Source organism: Apteryx mantelli, chromosome 16, assembly GCF_036417845.1.
Source record: "Apteryx mantelli isolate bAptMan1 chromosome 16, bAptMan1.hap1, whole genome shotgun sequence".
In the NCBI taxonomy this organism is placed as follows: Eukaryota; Metazoa; Chordata; class Aves; order Apterygiformes; family Apterygidae; genus Apteryx; species Apteryx mantelli.
In genome coordinates this window covers 20241356-20255867 of record NC_089993.1, presented here as the reverse complement: position 1 = coordinate 20255867, position 14512 = coordinate 20241356, and the positions used below count along the sequence as shown (strand labels likewise).

General features: G+C 54.2%; 1 protein-coding gene across 1 annotated transcript in view; it reads left to right on the top strand.

Annotated features, from left to right (window-relative positions):
- The first annotated feature begins 5058 nt into the window (after nucleotides 1-5058).
- HS3ST6 (heparan sulfate-glucosamine 3-sulfotransferase 6) overlaps nucleotides 5059-14512 on the top strand; it is a 53528-nt gene continuing 44074 nt past the window's right edge. The window contains exon 1 of the mRNA XM_067306168.1: nucleotides 5059-5492. Within this exon, the coding sequence (XP_067162269.1) occupies nucleotides 5128-5492 (365 nt within the window). The 5' untranslated portion in view covers nucleotides 5059-5127. The remainder of the gene's footprint in view (nucleotides 5493-14512) is intronic.

The following is a 14512-nucleotide window of genomic DNA, read 5'->3' as shown; positions in this document are numbered from 1 at the left end:
CGGGGAGGCGACCGGGGCGGCCGGCGGCGGGATGCACCGTCCCGCAGCCCTGGCAGCAAGCCCCTTCCTGCAGGACGGCGGGAATTTTGCAGGGATGCTGCAAGGACGGAGCACGTTGCCGGGACCCGCTCAGCACGGAGCTCTCCCGTCGGTGCTGGGTCGGGATGGCCGCGAAACCAGCCCAAACCTGCGTCCGGCGATTACCAGCGCCGGGAACTGGGCGCTCATTGAGGTTTGTGGGTTTTTCCTGGTGAAAAATCCCTCACCTCCTCCCGCAGCAGCACCGGCTCTTGTGCACTGGTATCGCTATAGCTACAGGCAATCTTCTCTGCTCGAGTTTTGCAAAACCATATTAAGAAAAATCTCGCCCCGGTGCTGCTGGCTCTCCTCCAGGCTGGGAATTGCATTCCCCCTGCTTAAAATTCCTCCCCGACTTTCAGATGGAGAACGTACAACTTCACTTTCCATCTCGAGCTGCTGTCACACGTTTCAATAACCGGGGCTGTGCTACACCCGGCGGTGGCCGCGCGCCAGCGTTCCCAGGCGAGCCCTGCACGGGCTGCGGCGAAGGTTTGGCCGCTGCCCGACGGGTCCCGAGTGGCCGGGAGGGGCTGGAGCTGGAGTCCCGGCTCCGGTCCTGGCTCTGGATGTGCACCGGGGTCCTTCCTGCCTTCCGAGCCCAGATCAGCCCGTCGGACCGCGGACTGAGCCAGGAGCCTGAATTTTCCATCTCTCCATGGTCCCAGCGTTGGCGGCCGTGGGCCTGAGCCTGGGCTGAAACCCTGGAGCATCCGTAGGGCGGCACTGCCCCTTGCCGGCCCTGCCGTCGGAGGCGACAGCAAGGAGCGAGCGGGGGCAGCCTTCTCCTCATTTAGCTCGGTGGGATCCCTGGTGCCGAAGGCAGACGATCCCGGCTGTAGCCAGCCCGGAGCTTGGCAAACCCCGGCGTTCCCATCTGAGCTTCTCCCTCTGCTGAAACCTACCTCTTCCAGCAGGGAGGAGCAGTGCAACCCCCCTGCGCCATTACTTTGAGGCTGGCTGGGTTTTTTTCCCCAATATCCAGTGAGTAAAGCTCAACGCTGGCTGGGTTTCCCGGGAAAAGGCTTGCGGATGCCGCTGAGCCGGGCTCCCCAGCTGCCCTCGACGTTGCGCTCTCCGAACCCGCGGAGCCGGGCTGCGTTTGTAAAACCCACCGCCGTAATCAGGGAAACAGCCGCCCTAATCGGGCCGGAATGGCCCGGAGTAATTGGCTGCGCCGGAGCAGCCGTTTCGAATCAAGCTGTGCGCTCGCCGAGACGTCGCTCGCCTCTACCGGCCCGGCGAACTGCGCCGCGGAGGGGACTTGCTAAACGATCGCCCGTGTTTCCAAAGCATCTCTCATCCCCGCCGATCCCTTGAGCCGCTTTCTTTCTTTCTTTGTAATAACCAACCTTAGGAAATCCCCCGTCCCCCGTTGCAGCCCTTCCTAATTGCTGCGGAGGGCAGGGGGGCTCCCCGGGGAGGGGGCTGCTTTGCGGCGCTCGAGCCGGGTTTTGGGGCCGGGGCTCCGCGGCAGCCGGCTCCCTCCCCGCTGACGCCTGCCCTCCGGAGCGGTGCTTTTCCCGCGCCGAGCGGCGCCGGGCTCCTGCTTAGCTCTGCCCTGACCCTTCTCGTCCTGCAGCGGAGACCATCGTCTCCTGGGTTGAAGCCACCCCGGCCCCATCGGATGATCCGGGTAAGGGTAATACAGCAGGTGGAGCAAACGGCACGTGCACGGCATCACTCGGGGCGCGGATGCGTGGAGGATCCCCCTTCCCGGGACTGGCAGCAGCTCCAGTGCCCGGGGATGCCAGCGGCACCCGCAGCCGTCACCAGCCCCCCCCCCCCCCCGGATCTCAGGGCTTCTCCCGTGGCCCTGGGGGATTTGGGGATGTCCTGCAGCCAGGGCTTAAACTGCGATCCAGAAGCGAAGCCCTTGCTCGACATCCCCCTTGGGAAGAAGCCGGGCCTGGCGGAGGTGCTCGCTCCCTTGGCGCCTCCCGGCTGAGCTGCCTGCTCCGGGCCCTGGAAGCACAGCCCCGAGTCAAAATATTGTGCTTTGCCCTTGAAAGGCTTTCTGTACTGAATTTCAAATGACTTTGTCTGAAACGATGGATCGGAAGGAAATCTGGAAGAGCTGAAAACCGAAACCCAACTGTTTTGATTTCAGTCAAACAAAATGTTCTGTCCAATTTTGCTAAAAAATTGCACCTGCGTGTTTTCCGTCCTTAGCTGCCAGCAAGCGAGGAAACCCGTCCCCCTCCCGCAGCGCTCCCCCTAAACCCGGGATCCCTCGGACGCCTGCTTGCCCTGGTCGGACGTGACGCTCCGGCAGCTGCGAGCTGCTTTCCGAGGTCGGATGCTTGCAGGCTCCTGGGAGCCGGGGAGCAGCCGGGTGCCGTGTGGATGAGGACGGTGGGTGCACCGCGTGTCCCTGCCTTGCAAAACCTCCCTGGCTGAGTTTTGACAGCAGCTCATCAAAATGGATAGTTTCTTGACAAATGTTCCCATTTTGACAAATTGGCATTTTTGAACAACAACAACCACCCCCCAACCCAAACATAGAGTTGGAAAAATTCCCACCATCTCTAGCCCGGAGTGAAACAGTTCCTATTGCTAATCGCTTACGTCAACTCAGCAAGAGCTGGCAAGTGCCGCGCTGCAGATTTTGGATGCCTTTTTATTTATCAAACTGCTCCTGATAACAGATTCACTTCCTCATCACAATCTTTCCTCCCCATTTTTCCCTGGGGAACCGTCGTGTTGTAAATTGGAAAGTTTATCCAGTCGCACTCAAACATTTATTTCCTCTTGTTGAAAAGCTGCCGTGTAAGATGGGACATGCAGCCCCAGCACAGCCACGAGAGGGCACAACGTCCCCTCCTCGTGCAGCTGTGCAGCCCGGCGGCGTGCAACCGGGCTGCCGTGCAGCTGTGCTGCTGTGTGACCCTGCTGCTGTGCTGCCCTGCAGCTGTGCAACCGGGCCACCGTGCAGCTGTGCTGTCGTGTAACCGTGCTGCTGTGCAACCATGCAACCGTGCAGCTGTGCAGTTGTGCAACTGGGGCACCGTGCTGCTGTGTGACCATGCAGCTGTGCAACCAGGCCACCATGCAGCTGTGCTGTTGTGTAACCGTGCTGCTGTGCAGCTGTGCAACCAGGTCACCGTGCTGCTGTGCTGCCGTGCAGCTGTGCAACTGGGCTGCCGTGCAGCGGTGCAACCATGTAACTGTGTAACTGTGCTGCTGTGCAACTGTGCTGCTGTGCAACTGTGCAACTGTGCTGCTGTGCTGCCGTGGAGCTGTGCTGTTGTGTGACCGGACTGCTGTGCAACCATGCTGCTGTGCAGCTGTGATGTCGTGTAACTGTGCTGCTGTACAACTGTGCAACCATGCTGCTGTGCAGCTGTGCAACCGTGCTGCTGTGCTGTCGTGTAACCATGCTGCGGTGCAGCTGTGCTGCCGTGGAGCTGTGCTGTTGTGTACCCAGGCTGCCAAGCCGCCGTGCAGCCGTGCAGCCACGTTGTGCGGCTGTGCAGCCTGGCCGCCGTGCCCTCGGGCAGCCGGGCAGCCTCGTCACCGCACAGCAGCGCAGCCATGCAGTGGCACTGCCGCCTCGACGGCTCTGCTCGGGGAGCTGGCCCAGCCTGATGGCCCGGCGCGGCGGCACGGGCACGGCCTGTCCGTGCCCACCCCGCAGCTTGCGCAGTGCCTTGGCACCCTCGCGCTGCCCGAACGAGGCGTCTGCCTGCTGCTTGCTAGGGCTCTGCGAGCGCCTGCCCGAGCTCCAGGCGCCGCGCAGGGAGCGACACCTCGCACCTCCTCGCGATGCCCGACCCGGGAGATCCCCGCCTCGCCGGGAACAGCGCTGGAGCCGGAGCCATGGCTCAACGCAGCAATATTTGCCTGGATCCACGCTCCCTCTGAGCTTAGGCCACAGATCTTCCTCCCCCTGTGATACTCTCTGTCTTTTGGAAGACCCAGGGGATCTATTTAAAAAAAGAGCTAATTATATTAATAGGTTAATTAAGACAGCGATGATTTCAGTTACAAAAAAGATGGCTTTAGCACAAGATTGGAAATGAGCAGCAGCCTGCTGGAGGCGTGCGCAAGGCAAACCCGGGCGCGTGTCAGCCGAGAAGCCTGGCGGTGGCGGCAGGGGCCGGAGGCGCTGGCCCTCCGGAGCCGGAGCTGGGGCTCCCTGTGCCTGACGGTTTGCCCGGGCACTGCCGGAGCGCGGGGCAAGCAGGGAGGGCCTGGGGAGGGGGTTTCCCGGCTGCAGGAGGGTTCCCCACCCCGTCCCACCCCACGGTCCATTTCACACCCGTGTGTTAAGGTGCAACAGCGAAATTGCTGCTCTTTGACTTGTTCTGCAAGGTGCAGGGAAGGAGAGGGAAGCACGGAATTATTTTTCCCGTCCCAAACAATAAGCGTACGTGCACGCCCCGGGTTGCGTTCCCACCCTTACAGCAGGAGCCCACGCAGCCTAATTAGCACTGCCTCTCCGGGTGTTGATTGCTAATTGCGTGGCATTTGGCTATCATCACAATAATTATTGTTTATTTACAGCATGGAGGCTCCCTTTGATTCAAAACTCAGCTGCAAAACTGCAGCCTTTGTTGCGAGGCCCTTTGCATGATGCAAGTGATTTAAAACAATAATTAGAGCCCCATAAATTAACAGCGGGGGAAAAAAAAAAAGAAGAAAGGGAAAAAAAGGGATGCGAGAATGTGCTTCACCGCCGTGCCGTGGGCCCCCCCCCCACGCCGCCGCCGCCCCACGCGCGCCCCGCGCCCACGGATGGGTGGGCGGCACCGTACCCCCCCGGCAAGGGGCGGGGCATCGGCCGCGCCCCGCCCCCGCCCCACGCGCGCCCCGCGCCCCACGCGCGCGGCACGTGCCCCCCTGTCCCCCGTGTCCCCCCCCCCCCGGGGCGGGAAGGGGAGGGCCCAGCGGCGCGGGGCAGGGTGTGCGCGGGGAGGGCGCCGGGGCCGGGGGGAGCGCGGCGGCGTTGGCGGCGGCGGCAGCCGGGCGGGCGGGAGCGGCCGCGCGGGATGCGCTGTCCGGCGGGGCGGCGGCGGCGGCGGCGGGCTGCGCCGGGAGCGGCCCCCGATGGGATGTAGCGGGCGGCTGCTGGGACCCGTCGGGGGGCGCCGCGCCTCGCTCCTCCTCACCATGATCCTCTTCTTCACCTACTTCTTCTACTGCCTCACGGGGCCCTGCGAGCCGCTGCCGCCCGCCCTGCTGCTGCCGCCGCCCGCCGCGCTGCCCGACGGCGCCGAGGCGGCGGCCGGGCCGGGCCGCGCGGCGCTGAGCGGCGGCAGCCGGCGCTTCCCGCAGGCCATCATCGTGGGCGTGAAGAAGGGCGGGACGCGGGCGCTGCTGGAGTTCCTGCGGGTGCACCCCGAGGTGCGCGCCGTGGGCGCCGAGCCCCACTTCTTCGACAGGTGCTACGAGAAGGGGCTGCGCTGGTACAGGTAACGGCGGGGCGCCGGGCGCGGGCGGTAACGGGCCGCCCCGGCTGGCTGCGGGGCCCCGGGGCGCCTCCGTGCGCGGCCGCGGCGGGCTCTGCGCGGGCGCTCGCCGGGGGCAGAGGCGGCTCCGCGCTGCCCGAAGATAAACTGCTATTTCGAGGTGCGGGAACAATAAGTGAGCGCGCCGGGAAAGAGACAGACAGACAGACGGGCAGAAGCGCCAGGTGGCGATGGGAAGGGAGCCGGGTTAAGTTTGTAGGTGAGTGTCAGCACCAGCCGCCCGAGCTGCGTGGGGAGGGCACCTGGCGTCGCGGGTTGGTTTTTTCTTTTTTCTTTTTTTTTTTTCTCGGAGAAGCGGATTTCAGCCACTCGCTGCCGACCGCGGGAGCAGCGGGAGCGTGGGAATTCGTCCCGCGGCGGCGGCAGCGCTGCGCGCGTCCCCCCCGCGCCCCTCGCTGCCTGCGGCACAGGTGGCGGAGAGAGACGGGGCCGTCCGGGGAGTGGAAACCGGGAACAGAAATTTGCTTTCTTAATTAGCCAGGCTTTGTGGTTTTAACCTTTAACATTTTATTCTCGGTTGTCCTGCAGTCTTTCCCCCGACTTCCTCTAGGAATTTTTTTATTTAAGCGGCTTAAAAAAATAAAGCGAGCGAGGACCTCGGCTTGTAGGACCTGGCTTGATCCTGGCTGCTCCCGGCTGTGTGTTGAAACAGCGAAGCAGCAAAGGAAGGGGAAGGGTAAAGCAGTATCATTTGAATTCCTCCGTACGTTTCGGTCGGCCCGTTGTGTCAAAGGGCAGAACCATATTGATTCAAGGGAGTTGTTTAGTTTTGAGGGTTTCAATGGAGTTGAACTCTTCAGGCGATAAAACATTCGGAAGAGCGGCTACTGTGCATGTGTTGTCTATTAAACTTCCATATCGTGGCCAAGTCAGAAGTGGCCGGGCCAAATCTGCGCAGCGGGCTAAGTCCCTTGAAGCCAGTGAAAGAATCTAGTCCATTATTTTGAAGAGAATCCAAATGTGTAGAATTATAAAAGCACTGCGGTGTTCCTCCGAAACATCTGAAAATAATAAAACGAGTAGCTCACTCTGTCCTTCCTGCCTCTCTATCGTATTCTCTTTAAACCATTATGGAATAACTTATTTCTTACATAGTCTTCATATTTCTTTGTGTTTTGGGAGAGGTTCAACTTAGCAAATCTCACCAAAATAATAACCTGTGAAAATTGGTATGTTTAATGGAAAGTGTAATTTTAGGGGTAATTTTACCCTCAGAGTTTCAGCTCTGTAATACCACATCTGGATTGTAAAGTTGTTGACTTAACACACCTTCAAACACAGTAAGTGGCACGCTTACTTTTATGATTGTATTAATATTGCTGTGATTTATTAGCTCATTTTGACGTTCCGTGTGTATCCACGGTGCTCTAGAAACAATAACGACGATAACTAATCTTTGGGGGTGAAAATTACAAGATAGATCTCGCTCGGCAGAGCGGGAGTTTAATGACTGCGAGCACGTAATTAAAGTGGGGAGGAATGAACGCTTTCACATTGTTAGCTGTGGCCCAGCGAGACGTTTGCAGTATATACCGCTGTGAGTGATGAATAAATAAATCTTCGTTTTTGATCCCTGTGCACCGAGTTGTTCGTGCTGTAAGTGCTTGCAGGGAGTTTGGCCTGGCAGCAGCTAGATGTTTTTGAATAATTCTGAGTACAGTAAAATTGGAGAAATAGAATAGGGGATGTTTTCAGCGCAGTCAAATGCGTTACAGGGAAGAATACAGTATACTGTGAAGAAGTTGTATCCTTTCTAGTGCAGAAATTTTTAATAGATGCTTTATTTTGACTCTGTGTAGAACAAGCGTGTTTTCAATCACAGGCACAACCGTTTTTGATTCCTCTTCTCTTTGCCTCTCCTATTTTGTCTTCTTACAAAACCTTGCTGCACTCAGAGTTTTTTGTTTTTTTGTTTTTTTTTTTCCCCAGGAAAGCCAGACAGAGCTAAATGTTCAAAGCTGGGGTGTGTTTGGGTGGAGGAAAATAGAGGTTGGACAGAAGTTCATTTTTTTCCAATGAATATCTCAAAGTGGTGTAAACATTTTTAAAATATTTGAACTTGCTAGGAAACCAAAATTACACCAGCTGCGTCTCATGCCAAGATATTTGGCCTGAAGGCACCTGTAGGTCATTGCTTGTCTTAAGTAAAAGTTTAAAAAAACAAAACAAAAAAACCTGCGGCAATATTTCTTGGGGAATTCTTTTTTACTTTGTAGTTCAGTCTCAGCAAAGGAGCATCTGATTGTACATATGGAGTAGTTTACTTTAAAATAGAAGTAACTGACTGAAAACATTTAATCTTACTGGAGTGTTTCATTTTATTTAAATTTGAAATAGCATAAAGTCCCCTTTTTGGAGTGGTGCTTTTCGCTAGTGAAAAGAGAGCATTCAGTAAAAAGTGGCAAGCATCTCACGAAATTCCTTGAGTTACTATAGGTTCAGCTAATTATAAGAAGGTTAAACACCTTTTCTGGCTTGTAACGTAAATTACTTAATGGATAATCCAAGCATGAAGTGAAATTTTATCCTCAAGCAAAACACTATTTTAATTTTTTGGCTCTCAGCACTGCTTAAACCTAAGTTAAAAAAAAAAATTGTTTGTTGTTAGTTTATCATGACTTTTCTATGGATGTGTGGCTTTTGGGAACGCGAGTGTCCTATTTGGGATTCTAGGAACTCTTGTGTGTTTAGCTGTTGTCTGTCTGCTTTTGCGGAATGCAGAAGAGGGCGAATGTAAATAGCTCCTCAAATCTGAGACGCTTCCAAGTGATATTTGGAACTACATTACAAATATTTTAAGAGATGCTTAGCATGATGGCGTGGGGCCAATCCTGCTCCTGTTTGTCTGAATTCAGAAGAGCTGCGCTCGTCGTGGGCCGGATCCTTGTGGGGTGTAAGCTGGTGCAGCTCCCTTGCGTCTGTGGAGCAGCGCTCTCCTCGCAGCCCGGTGGATTTGCAATGTGAATGAGCTCGGAATCAAAGCCACAAGTTGCATGTAAAGAAATTGGCTAGAAATACTCTGAGAATACTTGTGTTTTTGTACAATTTCTGTGCGAGTTTATGCTCAAGCGGCATCCCTAGCAGAAGTTGCCCTCTTCCAGTGGCGAAGTTTGGGGGGGGGGGGGGAAGTATTTGAAAACTTTGCCTTTGACGGCTTGTTTCCTTTTCGGTTTCGAGAGCGGAGGCTCGTTTTTCCGTTCGGCTGCCTCGTGTTGCTGTGCCTGCAACTGAGTTCCAGATCGCTCCCTCTTCTTGCACCGTAATTCAGTGCATCCTTGGCGGTTTTAATGCTGGGGAAAGGACATGGGGAAACAGCGGGTAGCAGCAGGTTTGGGGTATGAGGCAGTTCAGGGAATGCTCGTTGGTGGTACCGCTTTGCACATCAGGGAGTCTGGGGCAGTTCATGTTGAAAGCGTTGCGATTCTGCTGTAGCTCATGCAAAGAACAGTCTCCTTGTCTCCATCTGCCAGAACTTTGCAGCAGCATCAGCTCAGTCCAACAGTTTTGCTCTGTCTTGTACTTCGCCATATGATTTATGGTCTCAAAGTCCCTTTCTTTCCCATCTTCTCTTCCCACTTTTTTGTGATATCTAAAGAAAGAGTTGCACAGAAACAGGGCTGGGCCGAGACTCCGAATGACCGTTCACGTCTCCGAGTCTCACAAACTACACGAAAGCAGCTGCTGGCGTTGTGCTGCGTGGAAACTGTGTGCCTGTATTTCACAGGAATTGTAAAGAATTCCTTACTTTCTTGCAATTTGGGGCAAAAGTAGTGAATCCATCCAGCGGTGAGTGTCTGAGTGCTAGCGACAGCTGGCGAAGACTCGCTTGCGGACGGCGAGGTCTGATCTCCGCAGCAGGCTGCGGCGGTGTGTTGCAGGTAGACATGGTCTCTGGGGCATCCCAGTGCTGCAGAATCGTTTCAGAGCTCTGACTTTCTTTGAGGCCGGATTTAGCTTTTTGTTGTCGTTTTCCCTTTTGATCCAACACGCGGCGTGCAGGTTTGCATGCTGAGGGTTGGGGGGGGGCAGGAACTCTTCATGTGGTTTGTGCGCCTGTGCACGCGTTAACCAGCGATGCGCGGGCAGCCCAGACCTGGAGCGTGTGTGTGTGTGTGTGCCCGGATGAGGTGGGCAGTTGGGATGCTGCTTCCCGCGATTTCCCCCCTGCACCCCCGTTCGTGGAAGCTAGCAGTGTCCACGAAAGGGATTCGGGGTTTCCTGCGCCAGACTTTCTCGTCTCCGAACCCCCCAAGTCTTTGAGCAGCAGGGAGAGGATGTGGTTCCGGCGTTGCTCTTTTGACTTTTGCTGCGAATGTTATTGGCAGCTGAAAAGTAGAGCTAAGTAGATGCCTTAAGGGGGTTGTGTGTGTGTTGTGATTGTACCGACAGATCAAGACACTCTATAGCACAAGCTGTTAAATAAAGTCAGACATTTCAGCTACTCCGGAATCACCAGGCTGCATTTTGGCATAGAGCTTGTATCCCTTTCCAGGGAAAGCTTTGCATGGGCACGTTTAAGAAACACATATGCGGGAAGAGACAAAGGAATCTTGCAAGGAGTCGGATGGCGATGCACTAAGAGCTGCTCGAGGACGTTATCTTTATTCATTGACACCGGCTAATCTGTTCGCCTAATAGACTCGCATCTCAGCGCTCGGTGTTTGAGAGCGGCCCTTGCTATTCTCGGTGCGTTCGCAGAAACTCAATCCTGGAACGTGCTTCTTGGGTTTGTTATTTTGTGATCTTTTTCTTTTTTTTTTTTCTTTTGCTACAAAACCAGGACGTCTTTGTATCAGCTTCTCCCACCTCATCCCCATAAACAATCAAGATCAATCTTAAAATATAAAGAAAAAACAGGAAATGTGAGAGAAAGCTGCAGTTTTGTAACTATGAAGATTTTTTAAAAACCTTTATTTAATGCCTACTACTTTGGATTAGTCCCGGGTCTGCAGACACTTATGCAGGGGCAAAAAGCAGTAGGTGTGTGTCAGCAGGACAGATCTCCTCCAGGATGGGGTGTGCCCATGTTTTACTGCTCCCCAGTGCTTAGCAGTGACTGTACTTGGGGAGCAATCCGTAATGCATGCCGAGTTTGGTCTCTTACAAACTGCTTTCGCGTGTGATTAAAAATAATTTTTATTGCCGCAGCGAGGAATTAACATTTCGAAATGTTTCAGGCGCTCATAGGCAGATGTTCCCACGGGCGGCTCAGCTGGCAAGCCGTGCCGGTGTTATTTAGGGAGGTCGTCCTGACCAGCGCCGGGCCGGCGATGGGCAGCGGGCATCGCGTCCGCCGGCTTCCCGCCGACGCTACTCGATCGCTTTCCCGGGCAGCTCCTGAGTTTTGCTTCGGATTCGAAACCTGTTGAAGCCAATGTAATGCTTGGTGCTGATGTAAGCAGGCTTGCGAATCCGAGTCTGAGGCCGGTTCAGCCGCGAGGCAAATTAAGCCTGGTTATTCCATGTGTCGCTACATAGCGTCAGGCTAAAATGATTAAAGCTGCATGTTAGTGTTGGCTGAGATTTTTCTGCTAAAAGCTGTGACTTGCAGAGTGTAACGAGTCATGAGCTTTCGAACTGAAGGACTCTTTTTCTGCTGCTGTCTCTCTTAAGTAAATGGTGGTTTTATATGCGCACTGTGCAGTGGAGTGTGCAGAAGTAACCTGAGTTTCTAAAGGATTTAAAGTATTCCAGTGTTGCTATCCCAGACTGCTTAAATAAATAAATAAAGCTGAGCACCTAGAAACTGTGGGACTGGTTTAAAAAAATGAATTTTGTATGAATTAATATCTTCGGAAAGTACTTTTTAATCCGTGCCCTTTCCCTTGTGATCCCCTAGTTTACTCTTTTGCAGCCTCGGAGGCTAGAAATTTATATATATAAACACAAAAAGTTTTTTTTAGTGCCTACATGCAACTCCAGAGAACTACTTAAAAAACGTAAAAATATTATGAAACTTGCGCAAAAAGCGGTGAAAGCCGCAATGTTTCTATTAATTGAATTATTACTGGGCATATTTGCCAATTAACTCTTGGCCGGTGCCCGTGGCGGAGCTGCCGCGAGGCGCGGGAAGCCCTCCGTGCCGCTCCTGCGGCGCCGGCGGAGAAGCTCTTCAAGCCTCTGCCGGCAGCGTCTCCCCGAGGAAGGGGCGAGAGCCAGGCAGACCTCGGCCATCGGATCATAACTAGACAGCTACCGCTGAAAAGCAGAATTAAAAGCAGAATTAAAAGACATTTTATTATTATTTTTTATTATTATTATTATTTTTTCCCTGCTCCGGGGAGAGGGAGTTTGGGGGCAGTTGCAGAAGCTTTGGACGCCATCGTCCTCGTTCAGCTTTGACGGGACACCAGCCGTTCTCGAGCCTCGGCCCGTTCCGTTGATCCACGGACAGCGTATTGCAGATTTGTTCTTTCTCTTGGCAACTGCGAATGGAGTTCCGCGGGGGCAGCGCCGGAGCGGCGTGTCCCGCCGCGTGGAGTTGCTGAGTCGTGCTGAAACTCGACCAAGCCGTGCTCAGCGCCGCCGCTATTCCTTCTCGAAAGTACTATGTATTTGGTTTTTTTTTTTTTCCCCCCTAGATTATTTTTAGATGCAGGCGGTGACAGAGGTGGGAAAGGCCAGTGGATTTAGAAGGTGCCTTTATGCGAGAAGAGACTATTACTTGGGACCGTTCAAAGATTATTTATAAACCAGTAATTACCAGTCCCCTGAGACGGAAGTGGGCAGCTCGCATCATGTTGAGGAGGGAGTTACAATAATAGTTAATTGGCAAATATGCTTAAAAGCTTCTTCCTGACCTTTTAAAAGAACTCTACTGAAACAAGCTTGGGTAGAGATTGAAAACCCGACTGATGAAAGGCCAGGTTTAATACCAGGGCTTAGCTCTAAATGGCTTTTCAAAGGGCTTTCGAAATCCATCTGCTTGGAAAGCTCGTCGGCATCAGGCTGCTTCTCCGTTTCCTGCAGGACTGCGGTCTGCCCCGAAGCGGGAGCCGCCGCGGAGATCCCTTTCCGATAGGAGGCTCGTCAGGAATCGGTTCATGCCAGTTTGGCCGCTCTTTCGCCGTGCGTGCGTGCGGGAGCTCTGGGGACGGCTGCAGGGCTCGGGGAGGCGGAGGAGCTCGGGCGGGTGGCGTGGTGCCTGAGCTCCAGCCTGGAGCCCTCCTTGCTCTTCTGCTCTCCTCCTGAGCTGCCTCCTGCCCCAGCAGAGCCCCCTTGCCGCTTCGCCGTCGAGGCGTCGCAGCCCTTCCGGCAACGACCAAACCGTGCGCTGCGGGAGAGAGAGGGAGAGGTTCTGGATCTACCAGGCGTGCGCTGATGAACTCGCGCGTGCCCGGATGGTCCTGCCGGCAAGCCGTGCCCTGCGGTGCCGAGGGGTGAGACCCCAGCCGTTTCGGCCCCCCTCTGGCTGGTATCTCTCGCTGGCTGTGGTCTTCTTGCAGTGCTTCAGAAGGCTTTTAAAAAATAAAAAAATAAATCAGTGCATCTACTTGGGTGTGCACAGAAGAGAAGCTGGTGGTGGTGGTGGTGGTCTCAGAGCCCCCTCTTCTCTTCCCACCACATTTGTTTATAATTTTATCAAGTGAGGAGGAAAGGGATACTTTGAGTGGCTTTCCGCAGATCTTTGAAAAATCACATTGTTGAAAGTTTGGCCTGCAGCTGGGAGACAGGAGAAATGGGAGACAAAGTCGGGAAGCAGACTTACGAATCTAAGGTCTGGTCCAGTTTAGGGTTAGGGGATGGATGCAGAGCCGTGCTAGCGCGGCCAAGGCAATGTTTTTAAAGTCTCTTTCAAGAGCACTTACGGAGTGGACACGGAAACAGATGACGCGATGTGCGGTTTTCGCTCCCTGGCTGCTTGCGTGGGGTGCAGAGGACTCCTTGCATGGCTTTCCTGAGTCAGGGTCTGCAGGATCAGACTGCGATCTCCTTGGCAGACGGTCCCATCACGGGCTTGCCCAAGCCGTGTCACCTCTGAACAGGCTGGGCCGGCTCGGCTGTGCAGTGAAGAAACGATGCCCTGCGATTGCGTGGAAGAATGCACTGCAGCTTTCTGCAGATGTGCTGAGTCTCCAGTGCAGTGCAGGTTCGACCCCGCAGCGCTGCATTAGTCAGCGGGGCTCTGCCTCCCCTCCTGGGCGTTGCGTGTTTTGCCTCAAAGCATGTGTGGGTCACAGGCCCTGGGCTGGGTGACACTGGTCTGCTCTATAAAATCCAGGGGATTTGGCTTCCCAGCTGGAGTTACCTTACCGAGATCCCAGTGTCTGTGCTCCGGGCACAATGTGCTCACGGTTGCTCAGGTTTTACGCATGTTTTGTGCTGATGTGAATGTCCTGGGTGAAAAATTCACAGCAAGTGATTTAATTTCGCCTCCTTCTCCCTCAGCGCACAGACAGCCTGCAGATCACAGAAGTCTAAACATCTTCCAAATTATTCATGCATCTCTTAAATAAGTCGCTCTTGATCTGAAGAGTCGTTTGAAATGCAAATGGTGAATATTCCAGTCAAACGTGCCATTTGTGCTGCAGCATAACCAAGGCGCATAAGCCGTATGCCAGACTAACTGAATTTGAATGTGCAAGCGATGCCCAACGTATGGGATCGTAAACATCCAACCCCATATCCTGCTGGTATTTGCAGATTATAACGATCATTTTGCATGCACTGGAGTGGCACGCGGGAAATCCAGGTTTTGCCACATGTGAGGTGCTATTGAGCTACAGATCAAAAAGCGTATCTCTGTTTCGGGACATGCTGCTTGGGTCTGTTAGTGAAATAAATCACCCGAATAAGTGCTGTGCAGAGTGTTCTGGCCAGGACCGTTCACAGTTTGGAACTGAGAGTGAAATGTTTGAGATTAGCTTTTCATAAGCAGTTGCACAAAACTTTTGATATTTGGGCTATTAAAGTGTCAGCACAGAAACGTTCTACGTAGCAGAGAGGGGAAAAGCAGCACTTTG